Source organism: Sesamum indicum, linkage group LG8 (assembly GCF_000512975.1).
Source record: "Sesamum indicum cultivar Zhongzhi No. 13 linkage group LG8, S_indicum_v1.0, whole genome shotgun sequence".
NCBI lineage: Eukaryota > Viridiplantae > Streptophyta > Magnoliopsida > Lamiales > Pedaliaceae > Sesamum > Sesamum indicum.
This window is the reverse complement of record NC_026152.1, coordinates 14,877,520-14,896,550: the sequence shown is the minus strand read 5'-3', so window position 1 is coordinate 14,896,550 and position 19,031 is coordinate 14,877,520. Positions and strand designations below refer to the sequence as shown.

The window sequence follows — 19,031 nt, the reverse complement described above, 5'->3', positions numbered from 1 at the left end:
TTCGTATTAGTAATTGGGGGTAAAATAGATATAACCTAAATAAGAAATTAACCAATCTTTTTATTTGCGTCAATACAATTAGTTTTATTTCTTCCATTATTATGACATCATTTATTAATAAAACGAATTTTACCATTTTTTTTTGTTTATTATATAGACTTATAAATTTTGAATTATTGAAAGTAGAGCAAAGAATATAACAATTCTGAAATATAATATGATAGTAAGTCCAGTAGTCGTCGCTCCTTTCCGTCAAATGTACTGCAACAATTCTTTGGTAGTATATGTCCTACAAATGCTCTTAGAATTCCGTTCTACACTTTTTATTTTTTCCACCTCGAAATTTTCAATTTCACTGTCTCATTCAAATCATTGTTTATTTTGTCTCCATTTTTTTTTTTTTGAAATTTTTAACATCTATAGATTACATTGGAATTTCTTGAAATTATTTAGAAATGACAATGGATTAGGAATCGCCTCGATTGGGGTGGATTTGAATATCAGTGCCTTGAAGACGAGTTTAATATTACAAATACTTTTTCGTCTTCTAAAATTAATAATCGTCTAACAAAATACTCTCTATAATGGGTTGTCAAAAAAAAAATATTTATTCACTAATCGTTAATATCAAGAATATTTATAATATTTAAATAACAAAAAAATATAATTATAACTAAATATTTTGTGAAAAACATTAGAGAAGAGTGGATGAAGAGGCAGGGCAGCATAAAGCACACCTGTGTGGATAAAGCATAAAAGTTGGCCCATTTTATCAGTACAAACATGTGAATTTGGAATTAAATTGTGGATTAATTGACAGGGGACCAAAATTTTTTTTGTAGCTATGCACTTTAGTTTTGGAACACTCTTGTCTTCAATCAAAGACCCAATGGTTTGAATTTTTTGAGGAAAATGGTAGCTTCTAGATGCTACATCTATTTATTTGTGGGGCCCTGGAAAATCTATTTTTGTGGTTAAAAATCTTACGTCGTGTTTGATTCTGTATTTTATAATTTGGAATTTTTTCAAAATATTATATTGGATATTTGGATGAAAATGTTCACATCACGATAGGGTGCAGCTGGGCGAGTTTTATTTGGGTATAAGTTATTGAAAAAAATAAATTTAATAACTTATAAGCTGTTTTCATACTATTTTATCAAATTTTATGGGAGGGGTTTGTGAGGTTTTAAAACAGAAGGAATGTTTTGGCCACAATTAATATATATTGGCCATCTCTATAGCCAAAAAGTTTGTCATGGTTTTAGCCGCAACTAATATTTTGACTTTGGTTATAGAAACAACAGTAAATAAACATTGCACAACTATAATTAATTAGTAGTCATCATATTTTTTTTACTTTTAACTATAATAATTAAAAAATCTTAATTCTTGTAATGTTGCAAGTTGTAATTATTGTAACAATACAAGAATTTGGCCATTAAAGACATAATTAGCAAACAATTTTTATATTTTGAGACTTGAAATCTTGTTATTAATATCGCTTTTTTAGTAGCAAAATCCTCTATAAATATGACAAAATTTAAATTACACATATATATCGAATGTGCTCTGATAGCTAGTTAGTAATTATTCACCCTTTGATAGTGACAAGATTTATTTTTGAGGAGCAATAAAACAAAATTCCATTTCTAAATTTGGATGGTAAATGAGACAGATTGGAGTCCAAATTCTTGGGCTCAAATTCAGACATGAGTTTTTATTTTATGGACTTCATTGAATGTGGAGGTAGAACTTGTATCTTGTCCAAAATCCACTTTTGGACTCCCCTGGAATAATATTTATAAACATATTTAACTTAATCAAAATGTTTAACTTTATTCAATAAATAGTTGCAAATTATTTATATTCTTAACATAATAACATCTTTTTATATGTACTTATAAACAATAATTCTAATTCTTTTAGAAACTTATATTGATTAATTGAAAAAAAAATAGAAATATTAATGTGGTTTTACATATTAGATCAGTCAGATTAAAAATAGAGGCATTTTTCCCTTATTCACCCTATCAAATGTGGTTTATATATTAGATCAGTCAGAATCATCCTTATCAAATGGCGTCGTGCTAATAACGCGAAGGTCGCAGGTTCGAGACCTGCATGGGCCAAAATTTACATTTTTCACTTATTCACCCTGCTGTGGTTCATTTTGGACTGAGCTGGGTTTGATTGGGCTTTGCATTGCTAGTAAATAGGCTATATTTAAATTATGGATACTACAGAAAAGCCCAACATCTTACTGAAAATTTTCCATATCTTCCACTTAGCTTTCAACATCAAATTATCAACAAAAATGAATGAATTAATAATTAAATTGATTAAAAAAATGCCATTTATTAGTTCCTCCTGTACTTTAGGAGAAAATCAAATGTTTTTCAAAATCTCGTAATATTGGCATCTTTAATTTGTTTTGTAATTTCACAAATATTAATTGTAGAGCTCACTCGATACAAATGCATATTTTAAATTTTTATTATTTTGTTAATTAAATTAAAGGGAAGGAAGATAAAATGAGTAATTGATCAAAATCGATATTATAATGCAAATTGAAATAAAATGACCTGATATGGTTAAAATAGGTAAGGTCCAAGATATTAAACGAAGATCCAAAATATCCCAATGATAATATGGGCCCAAGAACGAACAAGGCCCATCAAAGCTCACTAAGTACATAAGTCAACAACAGATGCTAGATGTGGGACACACATCCACATCGCCTGAGAGGACAGATGTCGTCCTTACAAGTGGTTTTCGGTATATATCTGAAATATTTATAAAAGTTAAGATAATTATTCAAAGCTAACTTGAGTGTTAGAGTGATCATACTGAATTAAGTTTGACACCTCCTTCTCGTATAGATTCTGAGCTTGTTCCCTTTCATTTGAGTCCAAGAGTCTCACGACCTACGACCTGTGAAGATCGAACTACATCATAACTAATAATACTGATATAGAATAAATGAAGTTATTAACTACTGTCTTTTGTTAGTATTTACTTTTATCTTGAGCATTTTGACTTGTTTTCCTCAAAGCAAAAGTATATATTACATAATTTTAAAAATTTAAATAGTTTGATGGTCTTTTTGGTTATTAATACAAAATATGTTAAAAGTTCTAACGTCTTATAAAATTTGACTCTGACATCTTATTTATTTTATCACTTTAAAAGCTTGTTTTCAAAATAAATTTAATATTTTCAAAATTTTAAAATCTTATAAATATATAACCTTATAAAATATTTTAAATAAATTTAGACAAATGTCCTCTATGGGACTCCTCCAGTCCTATTTCAAGGTGCACAATGGGTCGGACCATTCCAAAACTGACATAAAGCAACTCGAAAAACCCAATACAAGACTGTTCATGATAGCTTATGGGGTGATAAATAGACCGGTTTGGTTGAAACCCAAATCAAGTTTGAATGTGCCTGTTTTATTTCTTTTTTGTGAAATTAAGGTATTATTTTAAACAATTACTTAAATTTTTGTTGGTCTTATAAAACAAATAATAAATTAAATCACATAAAAATCTATAATTAGAAAAAAAATAATAGTTTAGACTATAGAATGAACTTAAAAATAATAATTTGACTAACAAGTTTATAATTAGATAATAATAAATTCAAAAAGAATTTAAAATAAACTTTGAAAAGAATAAACAAAGAGGATTGATGAATTAATATACTAAAAATTTAGAAATAGAGCAATAAAGATAAAAAAAAAAAATCAAGAGTTCCACAAGTATAAAAAAGACTTATTAATTAGTCAACTTAAAAGAATAGAATAAAAAATATATAATATGCATTAAATGAAAAAAAAAAAAAAGGCCCAACAAACCTAGCGTAGGACAAAATGGTCTGGGCCCGATTCAGGATATCAATATTCGGAACCGACCTAAGATCAGTCTTATTCTAAACGAACTTAAATTGAACCAATTTACTTTTTTATTGAAATAATTCGATTTTGGATTGAGCTAACCTAATTCGATTCACAACACATCTTGAATCATATCCTATGCAACTAGCTTTGGGTTAGATTGATCAATTTGCCAATACCATCCATAATGTTTAAACATAGAACTTTATATGTAACTAGCAATATCTGAATTCTGAAGCTCAAATTATTTGTTTGTTTTCTGTAGAAGTAAAACTAGCATGGAAAGAGGAGCAAGCGGCCTATTAGCTCAGTTGGTCAGATCATCGTGCTAACAGTGCGACCTGCATCTATATTATTTTTTTCTCGCTCTCTACACACCCTGTGTTGTTTATTTTTATGAGCTGGGCCTCTATGGGCTTTTCCTTGATAAAAAATGGACTCTAAATATATTGTAGCCGAACATCACTACCTTTAAATTCTCACTGGCAAATTTTCACATCTTCCAACCCCTCTTTCAACATCAAATTATCAACAAAAAATGAATAAATGAACAATTAAATCTTAAAAAATTGTAATTAAATTGATAAAAGATGCTATTTATTACCTCCTCCCATATTTCAGGAGAAATCTCATAATCCCCCTCTTTTTCTAGCTAGTTGTATAAGTATCGGAATGAATTTTAAAAATTCTGTAATATTAACATACCGATATAGTATATTTTGTAACTTCATGCATATATAGTATAAATGAAGTTCTAAACAGTAAAGAAAAGAATAATGTAACTTAGCTTGAAAAATGCATTTAACAATCCTAAATTAATAATCAATTTGATCATTCTATTGTCCGTAAAAGTTGAAAATTAGTTCAAGGTTATGAATTTGAATTCCGCTAAACATGTGTGATGATTTTATTTTTATATGAATTTATTTTAATTTATTATTTGATAATTCTTAATTATATTTTATGTAGTAATTGAACGATGTAGCATTCACTCATTCATTTTATTGAAATATTGACTTAATAATGTAATTCTATAAAATTGCTCAATTACAACAAATAGTTTGAACCAAATTTCCGTAATTGAACCGGTCCTAGGTATCAAAATCTTATAAAAGTAAATTCGTTTTTCAATATTTAGCCTAACTATAGTAAATTATCGCCCAAACATCAAATTTAACTTTTTCTCTATAAATGAAAATATCTTAGATCATGTTTACTTCGGCTGATATGAGCAATATTCGCCTAATCTTTTTACCAAACCAATCATTTACTTTTCTTCTTTTTGTGAGTCCGTGATATTTCAACTGGATTATGGCTTGAATCCACCAGAAGAGATTCCTCCCCCCCTCCCCTTCCTTTTTTAATTTCTACAACGAGCCTTTTACACATTACCCATATCACAAGAGATAAATTATATTTAATCATTTATCGGCCAAGTAAAATTTAAATAATTTTGATTTGTTGGCCTAACTCATTGGAGAAGATTACTTATTTTATCTCCATATCTTAGTTGAAGCATATCAGCACCTAACTAGCACAACTATATTTTTTCAGAACTTTATTACAAGTCAGAAACAATTTTGCATACCATGTACTTGTAATAATTGGAGATCAATAATACTTAAATAATATTTCAGCCTAGTTACATTGTAGCAGTGGAAGAATTCTGGATGCAGATAGTTAATAGGGTTTGTGAGATTGGTAGAGAAGTAGCATATGCTTTGCTGCAGGTTTTATACAGCTTCATTAATTTAGTGCATATTTGAAGCAATTTCTGACATCATTAAACAGATCAGTTTTTTGATGTTCATGCAGGTACGCGGTCTGCATCTTTACAGTCATGTCTACCTAATTTATATACGATTTTCTTTAAAATACCGTTTAGATCATTACGTCTTTCCTATTAACACATCATCAATTTTTTTTATTTTTCGAGACTGAAATATTTACGGAAACTGAGAAATTGAGCATAATTAACGAAACTATACATCACTTTATAATTTACAATAACATATTAATTCATATATTGGGACTCTTAACTTTATAATTAATTTGTTGAATAATCACCTTTGAGGTGAAGGGGTTTTATGTTTTAACCTAATCAATTAACACTTCTATATTAGTTAAGCTGAAGTTCATGATTAGTCAATTAATCAAGAGAATTACATCCGACGTCATGTAGAGATAATCTATATGTCACTTTGATACTTGAAATAATAAGTTAATTAATAACATGGTTACATAATTTAATTTTAGGGTATAATTAGAACTAATAATATTGAGGTTTCACATAATTATGAATATCTTTTGTCAAGTAGTTATATTTTTATATACTTACTAATTATTATATATAATTTATAGGTAAATTACAAATATGCTCTTCTGAGTTTGTCATAATTACAAATCCCTCTTGTTGTTTGAAAAATTACATCTATCCTTAAAATTAGAAATACCCTGACAAATATTTATAATTTTAAAAGAATATTTATAATTTTTCAAACAATAAGAATGTATTAATAATTACAATAAATTTCAGAGAAACTCATTGTAATTTATCCTAATTCATATTACATATGTATACATATATATATATATATGTATTAAGCCTTTTTTAATATATACATAATGCAATGCCATTTTATAATAGAAGATCGAAATTGTCATATCGGATATATGTCATAATATTTAATCTATTACTTGAGAAGCATAGCCACTAGAATGATACTGAAATACGTAATGCTAATTAATAATATATTATTGTTCCTTACGATCCATTATTTATTAAATATGTTTGTTATACAGCTCTAAACCTATCATAATCACACTGACTCATGCAATAAGTTTACATTTAACCACATAGACAGAATCTTATATAAAAAAAGAAAATATTATCTTCATATATACTATAATTTAATTAAAAATAATTTTATATATTGAGAGAGATCAAATTATAAATTAAAAAAATATTGTAACAGTGTTAAAAAAAAGATTTATAAAAAATAAAAATATCAAACAATAAATCTACAGAGAAAATACAAAGAGGGTTTTATGGACCAAATTTTAGTTAGCCAAAATGAAATGGTCAATGATTCCAATAATTTTCAGAATTATTAGAGGCCAGCATTGCCTAATTCTAGTAGCTACTAATAATAATTTAATTTAATCATGGTTTGCGGCTTCTGATCCAATCCGTGCATGCCACGTGTCAGGTGTCTCTTTTGATGTTACATGTTGGAACCAAAGAAGCCATCTACCAATTAGCTCTGTATTTTATTTATTAATTCCACGCACAATTAATAGTCAACCCTTGAGTTAGTTAACTTAACCATGGTTTAATTAGTTTAATGTTCTTCGATGGATAGATATATACAAACAATTGGCATTTGAGAGGTGAGTTATATTTTTCTTTTTTTCTGAAATAAAAACTATGAATTATTTTTTTTATTATAACATCAAGATCTGACAACTACCAACAACAATAATAATCATATACTATTTATTAATATCAAATAATTATATCTAATTAATACAGACTGTGAAAGTAAAATTACATCTATTACTAAAGTAAACTAACATCTCATACGTTTATGGATTTCGAACAAAAAAACTTGGAATCATGGGATCTTAATTTCGTTAATTGAGCTAAACACTTACATCTCATACATTGGTGGATTTCGAACCCAAAACCTTAGAGTCATAAAATTTTAATTTTGTCAATTGAGCTAGATCTTATCAAAGCCTACTATTATAGTAGAAACAACACACCTACTATTCAGTAAAAACAACATCCCACGTATAAGGTAGGGTTCGAATTCATGACATGATCGAGGCATCAACTTCGCCAATTAAACTAAGCATCAGGTAGTGAGAGGTGAGGTTGCATACTATAAGTCGACACTGTCAATTTCCTTTATTAGTGCTAAGGGATGTGTGGTAGACATATACGAACATGGACTATATCTGTATTTCATAAATTATTGTATGTGATTATCCATAGGTTAGACTTAATAATTAGTTGATCAACATAACTAAACTAACATGCTGTCCCAATGGCAGCGACATTTATCTTATAATACATGATTTTTTTATGAAAATTTTATTATTGATTCCAGAGTTTATTCTTTTTTTTTAATGATAGAAATAATAATCATATAATTACATCATATCTATATAAATTGAGTGATATATTCAATTACAAATAAAAATTATATAAATTACAGAAGAACTCACATAAAGTGATCAGACAAATGCCCATAATCTAGTAGAACTTCAATTCATGACCTTAAATTAGTTCATAAAATATCAACCCCATTACTAGACTAAGACAATATCGATTAATGCAAGATATTTTTTTGATTGATGATATATTTAGTAGTTTTTTCTTTTCTGTTTATGTTTTGTTGATTTGTTATTATTCTTACTTTGTTTGTGTCTAAAAAAATTATCGAAGTCATTAGTTTTTTAATTATTGACGGATTTTTTAAGTATATGGTCATGTACCATAGAAAGATGTATAGAAGGGATGATACACTATTACAAATTTACAATGTATTTAAAAGATGGAAGGATTAATTAGATTAGAATGAAAAGCAAATATTATAAAAAGTTCAATAAAAGACTTGGTTTGAAACATAGTATGTAATTATGCATATAGATTGGATTAGTTAATTAAAATAACTGAATCGAACATGTTTCAAACACTCAATCGTGAAAAATTTGTTTTATATATATAGAAACATAAGTCAAATTTTTTTTTACTTAAACTAGATCTGATCAAATCTATTGATAATTTGTGATGTACAAATATAAATGTGAGGAAAACAACATATAGTATGATGATTTTTTGAAATTTTAAAATATGATATTACCCAAGACAATTTTATTTTATTTAAATATTTTTATAGAAAAAGAAAAATAGACTTAGATGCTACTTACAATTTTCTTGAAGTAGTTTAAAGTATATCAAAAAAGAATGCATCGAGTTTGAAAATATGTTTCGACACGTTACTGTAATGTGTTTGATGCGTTAATAAAATGTATTATACACACCATCAATTACATTTTAACTCATTTAATAATAAATATATATCAGTTGACGTATCGAACATAGTACTGCTTAAACCTCTCGTATATGTCCAAACGCAATGCATCTGACATGATATGAAAATGTTTTGAAATTTCAGCGTATTCTAGCTAGCTAGCCCATTGTATTAACAAAGCTGGTAAGGCTGCATTAATAATTAGAATCGGACACAAATTACGTCTCATTACAAACAAGTACATAAGTAGTTAATCTATTTCATGTTGCGCTGCAAATTAATATGATATAAAATTGTAAAAATTAGGTATAGATACAAGTAAATATGCAAATATTTTATTTCTTAATTTTTACTTTATCATTTATAATTAAAAAACATTACATGCATTGCACATGTGATATTTAACAGTTATGTTATGTGATATTTTTTACATATGAACAATATATGATGTTTTTTTTAGCAGAAAAATTAATTAAGAAAAGGTCATATATTACAAAGTGCAAATTTCGCAAAATTAGGATGGTAAGTTGATGCAAAAACAAAAAAAAAAATCGATGTCAAAATATAAAAATAAACATAATTCGTATGGAAAAATATAATTGACCTTAATAACAATTTGATCGCAATATATAGCTAAAGCAAGAAGGTGAAAAAAATAATTATTTACTTGTTATAATTTACAATATACAGATCGTATCTTTACTAATAGCTCAAATCAATCTGAGTTTCTCTTTTTTTTTTTTTTTTGTTTTTTCAGATTTGACTTTAGTGTGAGTTTACATTGATAAATAGAGTTTTTGGAGATGAGAGGCATTTGGTCAAAATTTAAAGAAAGAAGGGTTAGAAATAAGAAGTTTTGTTGGCACAATCTATATACAATATTAGTATGAGCAACTCAAATCAAGCTGAGCTACCTAATTTTTGGACAATAAGTTTGACTTAAATGTGAAGTTGATATATATATATGGTCATTTTGGGCATTATCATGTGAAAAATTACAAAACAGTTTCTTAAACCAAAACAAAGGAATAATGCTGCCTATAAACTTTTGAAAAAGGACATCACAATCCCCTAACCCAAAAATTCCTTTTAAAAGTTTAGGGCTTCTGTTTGTCTTTTCTTTTTCTTTTTTCTTGTTTTTGTTGGTGTGAAAAATAGGTGATAAAACATAATTAACCCTCTTTTTCCAGAAGAGATATACCCAATAAAATTAAAGAAGAAACAAAGGATTCCCCTATGTAGATCGAGCTTTGAAATACCAAAACATGCAAATTCTACTATTAATATTATATAATTCATTGTTTGATATTTTCAGGATGGATTCATATGATAGAAACTCCAGAAACAACCTTTCACTTGCTTAAGAATCACGTGTCTTTCACCCCGGAAAAACACCGAGTATTTATTGGCCTTCTGTTGCTCGCGCTGCACTTTTTTCCAACCTTTCCTCTCAGCTCTGAGTTCAATTTTCCTCTCCCTTTTTTCTCCATATTTCCCATTTTTTCCTCACTTTCAATTACCTTTTCTTTCCCACTTCAGTATCCATACACTTTCCACCCAATTATTTGCTGGATTTGGAATCCCTTTTTATTACTTCTCAAAGTTAGCAACTGTTGGGCAATAATCCATTCATTTCTAAGCTTTTCTCCACAGAGCTTGAACATCAGGAGCCTGGAAAGCTGGTTCAGCTTTAAAGTCAAACTGCACCAGTTTCTTGAACCTCAGATTCTTCTTCTGTCAAGTTTGAATTAATTGATGGAAAACAATCGTGGAGTTGTCAAAAGAGATGATCACATGGAACTGCCCCCTGGATTTCGGTTCCACCCGACGGATGAAGAGCTCATCACTCATTATCTGTCGAAGAAGGTTCTTGATTCCAGTTTCTCTGCTGTAGCCATTGGAGAGGTGGACATGAACAATGTTGAGCCCTGGGAATTGCCTTGTGAGTTTGCTCAAGTATTTCTTGCTCTGAATGATCTTTTTTTTTTCTTTCCCTTCAAAAACTAGCGTTCAGATTGAAGGATTTGGAGTTTAAGATTTTATCTGATCTAGCTTGTTTGAATGATGCAAAATTACGATGAATTTTTCCCCAGTCAGCACCGTTTCAAGTCATTTTTCGGAATTCGTCATCCAAATGCAACCATGGTTCTTATATATATGCGTATCTTCTATTTTTTTGTTTTTCACGATTAAAGGGTTTTGGAATTAAAGAATTTTTTAAATGCAACTTGTTTCAATAATGCAATATTACAACGATGATTTAACCCGTCAGCGCCCATTTTATTTTATTCTTTTTCAAAACCTGCCGTCCAAATGCAGCCATAGTTCTTTCATTATGTGTTTCTTTGTTGTTGTTTTTGTTTTTTTTTTTTTCAGATTGAAGGATTTGGAAAGTGTATTGTTTTTCAAATTCAGCTTGTTATATAAGTTAATATTCAAAATCTGCGGTTCAAATGCAACCTTAGTTTTTGCATATATGTTTTGTTCCTCCCATTTTCTGGGTTGCTAATTATGAAAATTTATGTCTATTGATGAAGGGAGAGCGAAACTCGGGGAAAAGGAATGGTATTTTTTCTGTGTGAGGGACAAGAAATATCCAACTGGGACGAGAACAAACAGGGCTACAACATCAGGGTACTGGAAAGCCACTGGAAAAGACAGAGACATATTCAGGGGGAAAGCCCTGGTGGGAATGAAGAAAACTCTGGTTTTCTACAAGGGGAGAGCTCCCAAAGGCGAAAAAACCAATTGGGTCAATCATGAATACAGATTAGAAGGAAAATTCCATCTCCAAAACCTTCCAAAATCAGCGAAGGTAAATACAAAATTCTTCCCTGGTTTTTTTCCTGTTCCAATCAAGAAATCAGTTTCCGTCTCTTTCTCCTGCAGAATGACTGGGTGATCAGCAGGGTGTTTCAGAAGACTTCCAGCGGGCAAAAGGTACACATATCAGGCCTGACGAGAATGGACTCTCAAGGAAATGAAATGGCTCCAGAGCACGTACACTGCTTCTCCAGTTCCCTTGCAACTCCCCAGAAAATCCAGGAAGATTCAGTCACCTGTTTCAGCAATTCCGTTTTACAATCCTCTTCGGATCCTGTGGGTTCTTGTTTTAAGCCTGATCCGTTTTCCAGGGGACAATTCGTTCAAATACAGGGGGAAACAGGGTTCGGGTTCCCCGGATCAATTCCAGTCCAGGATTCATCAATTTTCAGGACTTTGGTCGGGAATTATGGGCATAATTACATGAATCAGGGATTCAGAAAAGTGAAAGAAAGGGTCAGTGTCTCCCAGGAAACTGAAAATTCTTCTGTTGTGTCTAATCTTGGAATGGGAAAGAGATCTTTTGAAGAACAGGAAGCTCCATCATCCTCGGTCGGGCCACATGATCTTGATTGCTTTTGGAGCTACTGAAATTTAGCAGTAATAGTGGGAAAGAAAGGTAGACGATATAGAATAATACATTTCTATATTTTTTTCGCTATTATGATCAGAAAATGATTGTCTGTGCATAGAAATTATGTAGAATTTTTTTTATGTGGCATGAAGTTGTAGTAATTCTTATTTATTTGAGTTTTTATCCTTTTATTTTTTGGTGATCCCGGTCCATCCATTCTTTCCTCTTGTTTCGGTTCAGGTTGAGGTTTACGGCGACTTTACGGTGGTCTAGTGATAACCTAATGATGACTTCAAGTGTAAGTCTTGATTAGTATTTCAAATTGAACTAGTAAGGTTGACATGCACATAAAGCATTAAGCTAGTTGAGGTGACCTTCAACTAAAATCCTTTAAAATTTAAGTCAGTTTAAGGTTCACAGAGTTTAATCTGATAAATAATAAATGTATACTTGTCAAATGGACCATTCATGTATTGATAATAATAAATGCGTACATATCAAACAGATTCAATCTAATAAATGCATCCGTACGGATCACGTGTCAACAAAGTAGTCCTTGGATGGGTTTTAGATCAATAGCTGATACATTAGGCCATCAGGTCAAGCAGGTCGAGTAGCACAAAAAGACATACATTCTTGAAGTGTTTGGGCATTTTCTAATTTTTGAAGAGCGTTTTCTTATTTTTGAAGAGCATTTTGGTCAATATTTCCTTTATCACCCCCAATAATTTACAATAAATTAAGTTAGAGCTGCATTAAGTTTAATTTAAAAGAGTGCACGAAATTATGAGAGTTCTTACTGATTTTAAGGAATAGGCAGGAAAGTCTAACCTCATCCAGGATATGAAAGTTGCTTATATAAATGTTGACTTAAATTTGGTTATTCTGATAATTATCTTTCTTGAGTTAAAGATTACTATGTCTTTTTGCATCTTTGGGAATTTAATCTTCATCTTCATGGCTTGAAGACAAGTTATACAACCTATGTAAATACGAGATTTGCAAATTCCTTAAAAGTTTATCCATCTACTCCTCGCAATCGGTATGATTTAATTAGTCAATTATGAACTAGATTTTTGTCCAAAATCAGCCAGTCTTGAAGCCAACAAACACTTTGAACTGAATCATTATTTGCATCATATGTTGCCGGGCGAAGTTATTGGTTGAGACATTCCCCTCGTTGAATGAATTAATTAATCCTTTATGAAAAAGAAATTCCTCCTATTCACAGAGATTCAAAGAAACATTTATACTTGAGCTTTCCTTCACTAAAAAGATTCATCCAACTTGTAAACATGCAAATTAGTTTCACATGCTACTACATTTTTGCCCTAATTAATTATTATGGCCAAAGATGAAAAATTATGATGAGTAGTAATTAAATATAAACGAGATCAAAATAGTATTCACAGAGTAGAATTATGGTAAAAAGAAATTATAGTAGATAACTAAAATCATAAATATTAATTTAATATGGTCAAAATGTAAGTTTTTATATTGTTTTGTTTGAAGTGTGATCTCAATTTTCTTAAACAAACTACGTAAATATATATGTCAAGTGTCATGCCCATAAAAATAGGTTGACCTTAAGAGTTTCAAACGATCCAAAAAAATAAAAAAGAGATCGCAAATCCCCCATAGGAATGCAACTTAAGGTGCCTCTTAGGAGGCTCAACTCATGTAAGGGCCCAAGACATTTTTAGGAAAGCAAGCGAGGTAGAGCCCCTAGGGAGGTCAGCAGGAGGGGGCCCCAAAAACTAAATTGTCCAAAAAAAAGTTCAATTGGCCCAAATTCAAGAGGACCCAAATCTAAGAAGGTTTCATAAGTCCATAAGAGAGTTTAGAGACTTGAAATCCTTCGATCAAAGTCAAACTTATATCACATTAGCGTTCATGAGTTGTCTAAGTGTCATCTACGTAGGATCTGTGGCGGCACACTTCACAGAATCAAATAAGGACTAGCAACCCTCTTGGGGACACATAGCTCCTTTAACCAAAAGTAACACATACACCCTAAAAACTTGGACTCCAACTACGAGAAGACGTCTCTTCAACCACCTCACCTAAAATCTGGGAAGGCATCCTTATCTCTAAAAGATATCCTCATCCCCAACAAACTCCAATCGCCCCCGACGAATCACATGTCTCCAACTTCTAGGAGATAATCCTCCACCGGATCTGGTAGACCCTCCAACCACTGGGGGCCTCCACTGAATTCTTGGAGAATTCATCTTTATCTAACCATTTCGAGTTCGTGGTCCACCAAATTTTTGAGAATCTTTCACCAAATCAAGGGGGGGAGGGGTTAAGAAGTGAGTCGAAAACAAGAAAAAAAGCATACACATTTAGGGATATCCGAGCTAGTTTTCAAGCAACCGCGTGTCGTGTCCATGGTATTCCATTTTGATGCGGTAGGTTATATCCCACCTAGGTGTTAGACAATGGTGTCACAGCGTTTATATGTTGTATGGTAATACGCACTCTTATTTTTAAATTATAATTTAATTTAATTATATATTTTAATTATCAAAAGACACACATATCAATCGCATATTGATGTAATACAAATATGTGACATCAAAATGTAATAAGAGAACCCCATCATTTCAATTCTACTGCATCGATCTCATTTATCCTAAATACAAATATAGATGATCTGAAGCATCTCCATCAGGAAAGCTAATGAGACTTGGAGGTATGAAAAAATATAAATGAGAAAGACAGCTATCAACACAGGGAAATTGAAGAGCACGTATATAAAGCGATGGGGTTGAATCGGGCGGGGCTTCGTTCCAAGCAGCTATAAGATCGCAAGCATCATTATGCACAGCATTGCCACCACCTTCCATCTGCTGTATTTGGCCTCCACTCACCCCATTTTGTTATGGGATATCTATAATTTTTTAAATAATACAGGAAAATTGTAATTGTTTCAAATTTTAAGAAAACTCAATATAATTTACATGCCATTTTTGAATAGGTTAATTTTGTGTTGAACCATTAGAAACAAGCCTACAAATTAAAATTTAATTAGTGTTCCAGCGTCGTAAGAGAAAGCTCATGTTGGGAAGCAAACAACCAAACTGCCAACAATTTTTAGGCAATCCAACATGCGACGGTTTAAATCTGTATCAAGGGACTAACTGCAAATGATGTCAATATCCCATGTTGTAGTGGGAATGAGAAAGTATTTTGACAAAATTGATTGTCCAGACATCATCACGGTAGGCCGTATGAAAGTGGGGAATTATTAAATTTTAGGAATCACACGAGAAATATGATTGTTTTAGTCAATTATTATGATTAAAAATAAAAAAAAATGTATAATTTATTATGTTTATACAACAACCTATTGGTCGTTGTTTTAACACAAGAAACAAAAACATTAGCTATAGTTAAACATATTAGACATAGCTAAAAAAATAAGATAAATACTTTGATTATAATTGGAATCATAAAAAATATTAATTAATCATGGTGACAACTTGAATTTTTATATTTATACATTTGATTCTGGTTATTAAAAAATAAAAGAATATCGACATTTATAGCCAATAAAAAAGCAAATACGAGTCCTTACAGAAGTTTACATCAGCATCAGGGGATTCTTCGGCTTTGGCAAAGTGCTTACCACTTTTGCTACTTTAAAATTAGGACAACACCGTCCCTCTGCTTTTCTCACTCTCCACCCCCATACTCTCTCTACTCTTTACCTTTTCTCTCTGAAATTAACTGTAAGCCAACCAACTGCATCCTCACCCAAACTCCACTTCACACGCTAACATTAATTTGCTGTCTCTTCAAATTCCTGATCCTCTCATCCCACTTTGTCCCAGGAGGAAATTCAATTAGGACATGGGGGGTTCTGGAGCCGAAGGCTTCCTCAAAGTGCTGGCCCAGAATTTTGACGTTCTTGCTGAGTAAATTCTGCTTTTTTATTGGGGTTGTAGATTTATGTTGTAAGTATGGTGATATGTTTATGTGATTTCTGTTTGTGTTTTTGAACATTGCAGGCCTGTGGTTAGTCTGGTCTATCCTCTGTAAGTTGCACTGTTTTTCTGTTCTTTACATTTCGATTTCAGCTTTTCAGTGCTTCTCCATGTTGTCTGAGCTGAGAGTTGGAAGAATTTTCAACATGTTTCCTGATAGAACGATTTGGATTTTAGGGGACGATTTGAGGAAACGCTTTCAAACTTACCAGAATGACTTAAAAAATAGTTTAAGAGATTAAGTATTTGAAATTCATTGTATCTAGAAATTATTTGAACAAGTTCAATTGATTTTTTTAATACGGAATCAATATTTTTAAATTCATAACCCAAATTAAGTATAAGAGTGGCCTACCAATTTTGTTAGATTGAATTTTCTACTATATTCATGTTGCATCATTTATTCCATTTATATGTATGTGCCATGTATAGAAAAATCACATCATCTATCTTATTTAAGAAAAAAATCTATAGAAATGACGAGTATATGTTAGATGAAAATGAAAATGCAATCTCTGATTTTGTATGCATCATGATTTGAGGGTGATTTGGGTTAATGGCGGTGAAATTTTGAATTCTTGGGCAGATATGCTTCAATTAGGGCTATCGAGACAAGATCAGCCGTTGATGATCAGCAATGGCTCACGTATTGGGTTCTTTACTCTATGATTACTCTCTTTGAACTCACCTTTGCAAAGCTCATTGAATGGTATGCTACATTTCTCATGGCAACATTTTGTCAAATTTCTACCTTGATCTCTAGGTTCACATATTTTATGTTGTACTGTTTACGAATATGCGTTTTCATTTGTTTCAATATTGGATGAAATGTTTCTTGGTCGGAAGTTCTTGATTTACCACCTCATCTAAAAGTTTAAGCTCTCACATAAGAGAATTTGTACAACAAAACAAAGAGGAATAAAAGAATTCGATGAAACTGAGATATCCAACTATAAGTTGAGAAATCTCAAACATCAAATATTCAAACTCTTTATTGTAGATAGAACAGTCATACATCAACAGCTATGCTTGATGTTATTGTCTCGATGCATGCTAGGCTTCCTTTCTGGTCATACGCAAAGCTATTTTTCACCTGCTGGTTGGTGATACCGTACTTCAGTGGAGCAGCATATGTATACGAGCATTTTGTCCGGCCATACCTTGTTACCCGACAAAAGACTGTCAACATATGGTATGTCCCCAATAAGAAGGACTCTTTCAGCAAGCCTGATGACATCCTAACCGCAGCAGAGAAATATATGCAAGAAAATGGAACCGAAGCATTTGAGAAGATGATTCACAGGGTATGCAATGAACTGCTTCTCTACTAATTATTCCCTGATATATTTTTGCAACTGGAGATCTGATACGTTCTCTGTGCAGGGTAATAGAGAGACAACCTCGACAACTAACAGTCACGCGTTCTATGATGACAACTATACATATGAGGACGACCTCAGGTACTGACCATGGTTGTTTATAGTACTTTGTGTTGCCCGTCAGTGCCGATAACTTGATGCTTTATAGGACTATGTTTTCAGCGTTGACTTAGTTTTTCAGGGATGGTTGTGTTCTTATGTAATGCAAGTTGCTGATCACAATAAGATGCCTTGATGGCAGTTTTTCTGTTTGATAATTGAATGCATGCAGACATTTCAGGCGTTCAGCTAACCTTAAATGCAACTGTTTTTTGTTTGGGATATTTTCGTTCTTTATGTTTCATGTTGACATTTTAGACATCATCTATGTTTGGATTGGTAACTTACAATATTCGATCGATTGAATTGACAGAATGATTTGACATTTGATAATCTCTATTCCCAAACTTGAATGAAAACTATTTATGGAGATGTGGTAAAAGCTATTCAGAAACAAAGTGTAAACTAGTGAAATGGGATTCATATTATAGTGTAGGCTTAATGTCATTGTTTTACAGAAATATTTACAGGAAATGAGCAAAAACATTGATTTCCCTGCAAACATTTTTTACCAATATACTTCATAATTAGCTAAAGAAAAGGGGCAAGATGAGATGCCGTAATCACAAGAAGATTGAAAACAACCTATAATCACATTTCAAGATGCCTTAACAAGCGATCCATTACCCTCGAGTCAGGCTATTTATATCCCAACTTAAAGTTTCAGCCAACAAATTACACCATCAGAAACTCAGAAGTTGGCCATCATTATTATCGTACTAAACTGTTGGAATGACAAATTTCAGCAAACAAGCTATGACAAACACATTGCAAGTACCATATACTTGGAAGTAAAAACTTATCTAGAGATTGTATTGGCGTTGTTGTTCCGCAAGTCATGCAAACATGAAAAGAAAATTCCTTTGGCTGTCTTTCGAGGTTCATGCCCTTTGCTCAACATAAGAACCAGAGAGTCCAGAAGTTCCCAGGACTGTAACCTGCATCAAGTTCAGAACAGAAAAAGGATATGATCATGATCAAAAGCAGAAAAGAACACATTTAAAGAAGTTCCTCGTGTGTTAAAAGCAGCAACAGCATTTTCTGAATACTCAAATTTTATCAACTTTGGCAATCATACATGTTCAGTTCTAAGACGTTGAGTACAGAAAAGCAAGCTCCACATGACCCATTCCTTAATTCTATCTGATGATTTAAGTTTATGTGTTCTTTCAAGTCCCAGTGAAAATAAACATATCTACAGGCTGATGCATGTTGTATTAATTGAAGCAA

The 19,031-nt window shown here is 31.3% G+C and overlaps 3 protein-coding genes across 4 annotated transcripts in view; 2 read left to right on the top strand and 1 right to left on the bottom strand.

The window, feature by feature from the left end:
- LOC105168780 (NAC domain-containing protein 100) lies at nt 10,361–12,501 on the top strand. Its single transcript, XM_011088929.2, has 3 exons — nt 10,361–10,879; nt 11,475–11,752; nt 11,827–12,501. The coding sequence occupies exons 1-3, from the start codon at nt 10,693–10,695 to the stop codon at nt 12,349–12,351; spliced, it is 990 nt and encodes a 329-aa protein (XP_011087231.1). The 5' UTR covers nt 10,361–10,692; the 3' UTR covers nt 12,352–12,501.
- Nucleotides 15,941–18,054, top strand: LOC105168779 (HVA22-like protein a). 2 transcript variants are annotated; one of them, XM_020696243.1, is made up of 6 exons: nt 15,941–16,068; nt 16,171–16,254; nt 16,348–16,374; nt 16,910–17,032; nt 17,381–17,627; nt 17,707–18,054. In XM_020696243.1, the coding sequence occupies exons 2-6, from the start codon at nt 16,190–16,192 to the stop codon at nt 17,788–17,790; spliced, it is 546 nt and encodes a 181-aa protein (XP_020551902.1). In that variant the 5' UTR covers nt 15,941–16,068; nt 16,171–16,189; the 3' UTR covers nt 17,791–18,054. The 2 variants fall into 2 exon arrangements, with proteins under 2 accessions (XP_020551902.1, XP_011087229.1); XM_011088927.2 differs by having other exon boundaries at nt 15,952–16,254.
- Nucleotides 18,376–19,031, bottom strand: part of LOC105168778 (succinate dehydrogenase subunit 5, mitochondrial) — a 2,777-nt gene continuing 2,121 nt past the window's right edge. Inside the window, exon 4 of the mRNA XM_011088926.2 lies at nt 18,376–18,739. Within this exon, the coding sequence (XP_011087228.1) occupies nt 18,683–18,739 (57 nt within the window). The 3' untranslated portion in view covers nt 18,376–18,682. The remainder of the gene's footprint in view (nt 18,740–19,031) is intronic.

What these genes read in the sequence shown, in the direction of transcription:
- LOC105168780 (XM_011088929.2), top strand. Translation starts at nt 10,693, where the DNA reads ATGGAAAACAATCGTGGAGTTGTCAAAAGAGATGATCACATGGAACTG. An exon ending in TGAGCCCTGGGAATTGCCTT is followed by an intron (nt 10,880 to 11,474) that starts GTGAGTTTGCTC and finishes CTATTGATGAAG; the next exon opens with GGAGAGCGAAACTCGGGGAA. An exon ending in ACCTTCCAAAATCAGCGAAG is followed by an intron (nt 11,753 to 11,826) that starts GTAAATACAAAA and finishes TTTCTCCTGCAG; the next exon opens with AATGACTGGGTGATCAGCAG.
- LOC105168779 (XM_020696243.1), top strand. Translation starts at nt 16,190, where the DNA reads ATGGGGGGTTCTGGAGCCGAAGGCTTCCTCAAAGTGCTGGCCCAGAAT. An exon ending in AATTTTGACGTTCTTGCTGA is followed by an intron (nt 16,255 to 16,347) that starts GTAAATTCTGCT and finishes TGAACATTGCAG; the next exon opens with GCCTGTGGTTAGTCTGGTCT. An exon ending in GTTAGTCTGGTCTATCCTCT is followed by an intron (nt 16,375 to 16,909) that starts GTAAGTTGCACT and finishes ATTCTTGGGCAG; the next exon opens with ATATGCTTCAATTAGGGCTA.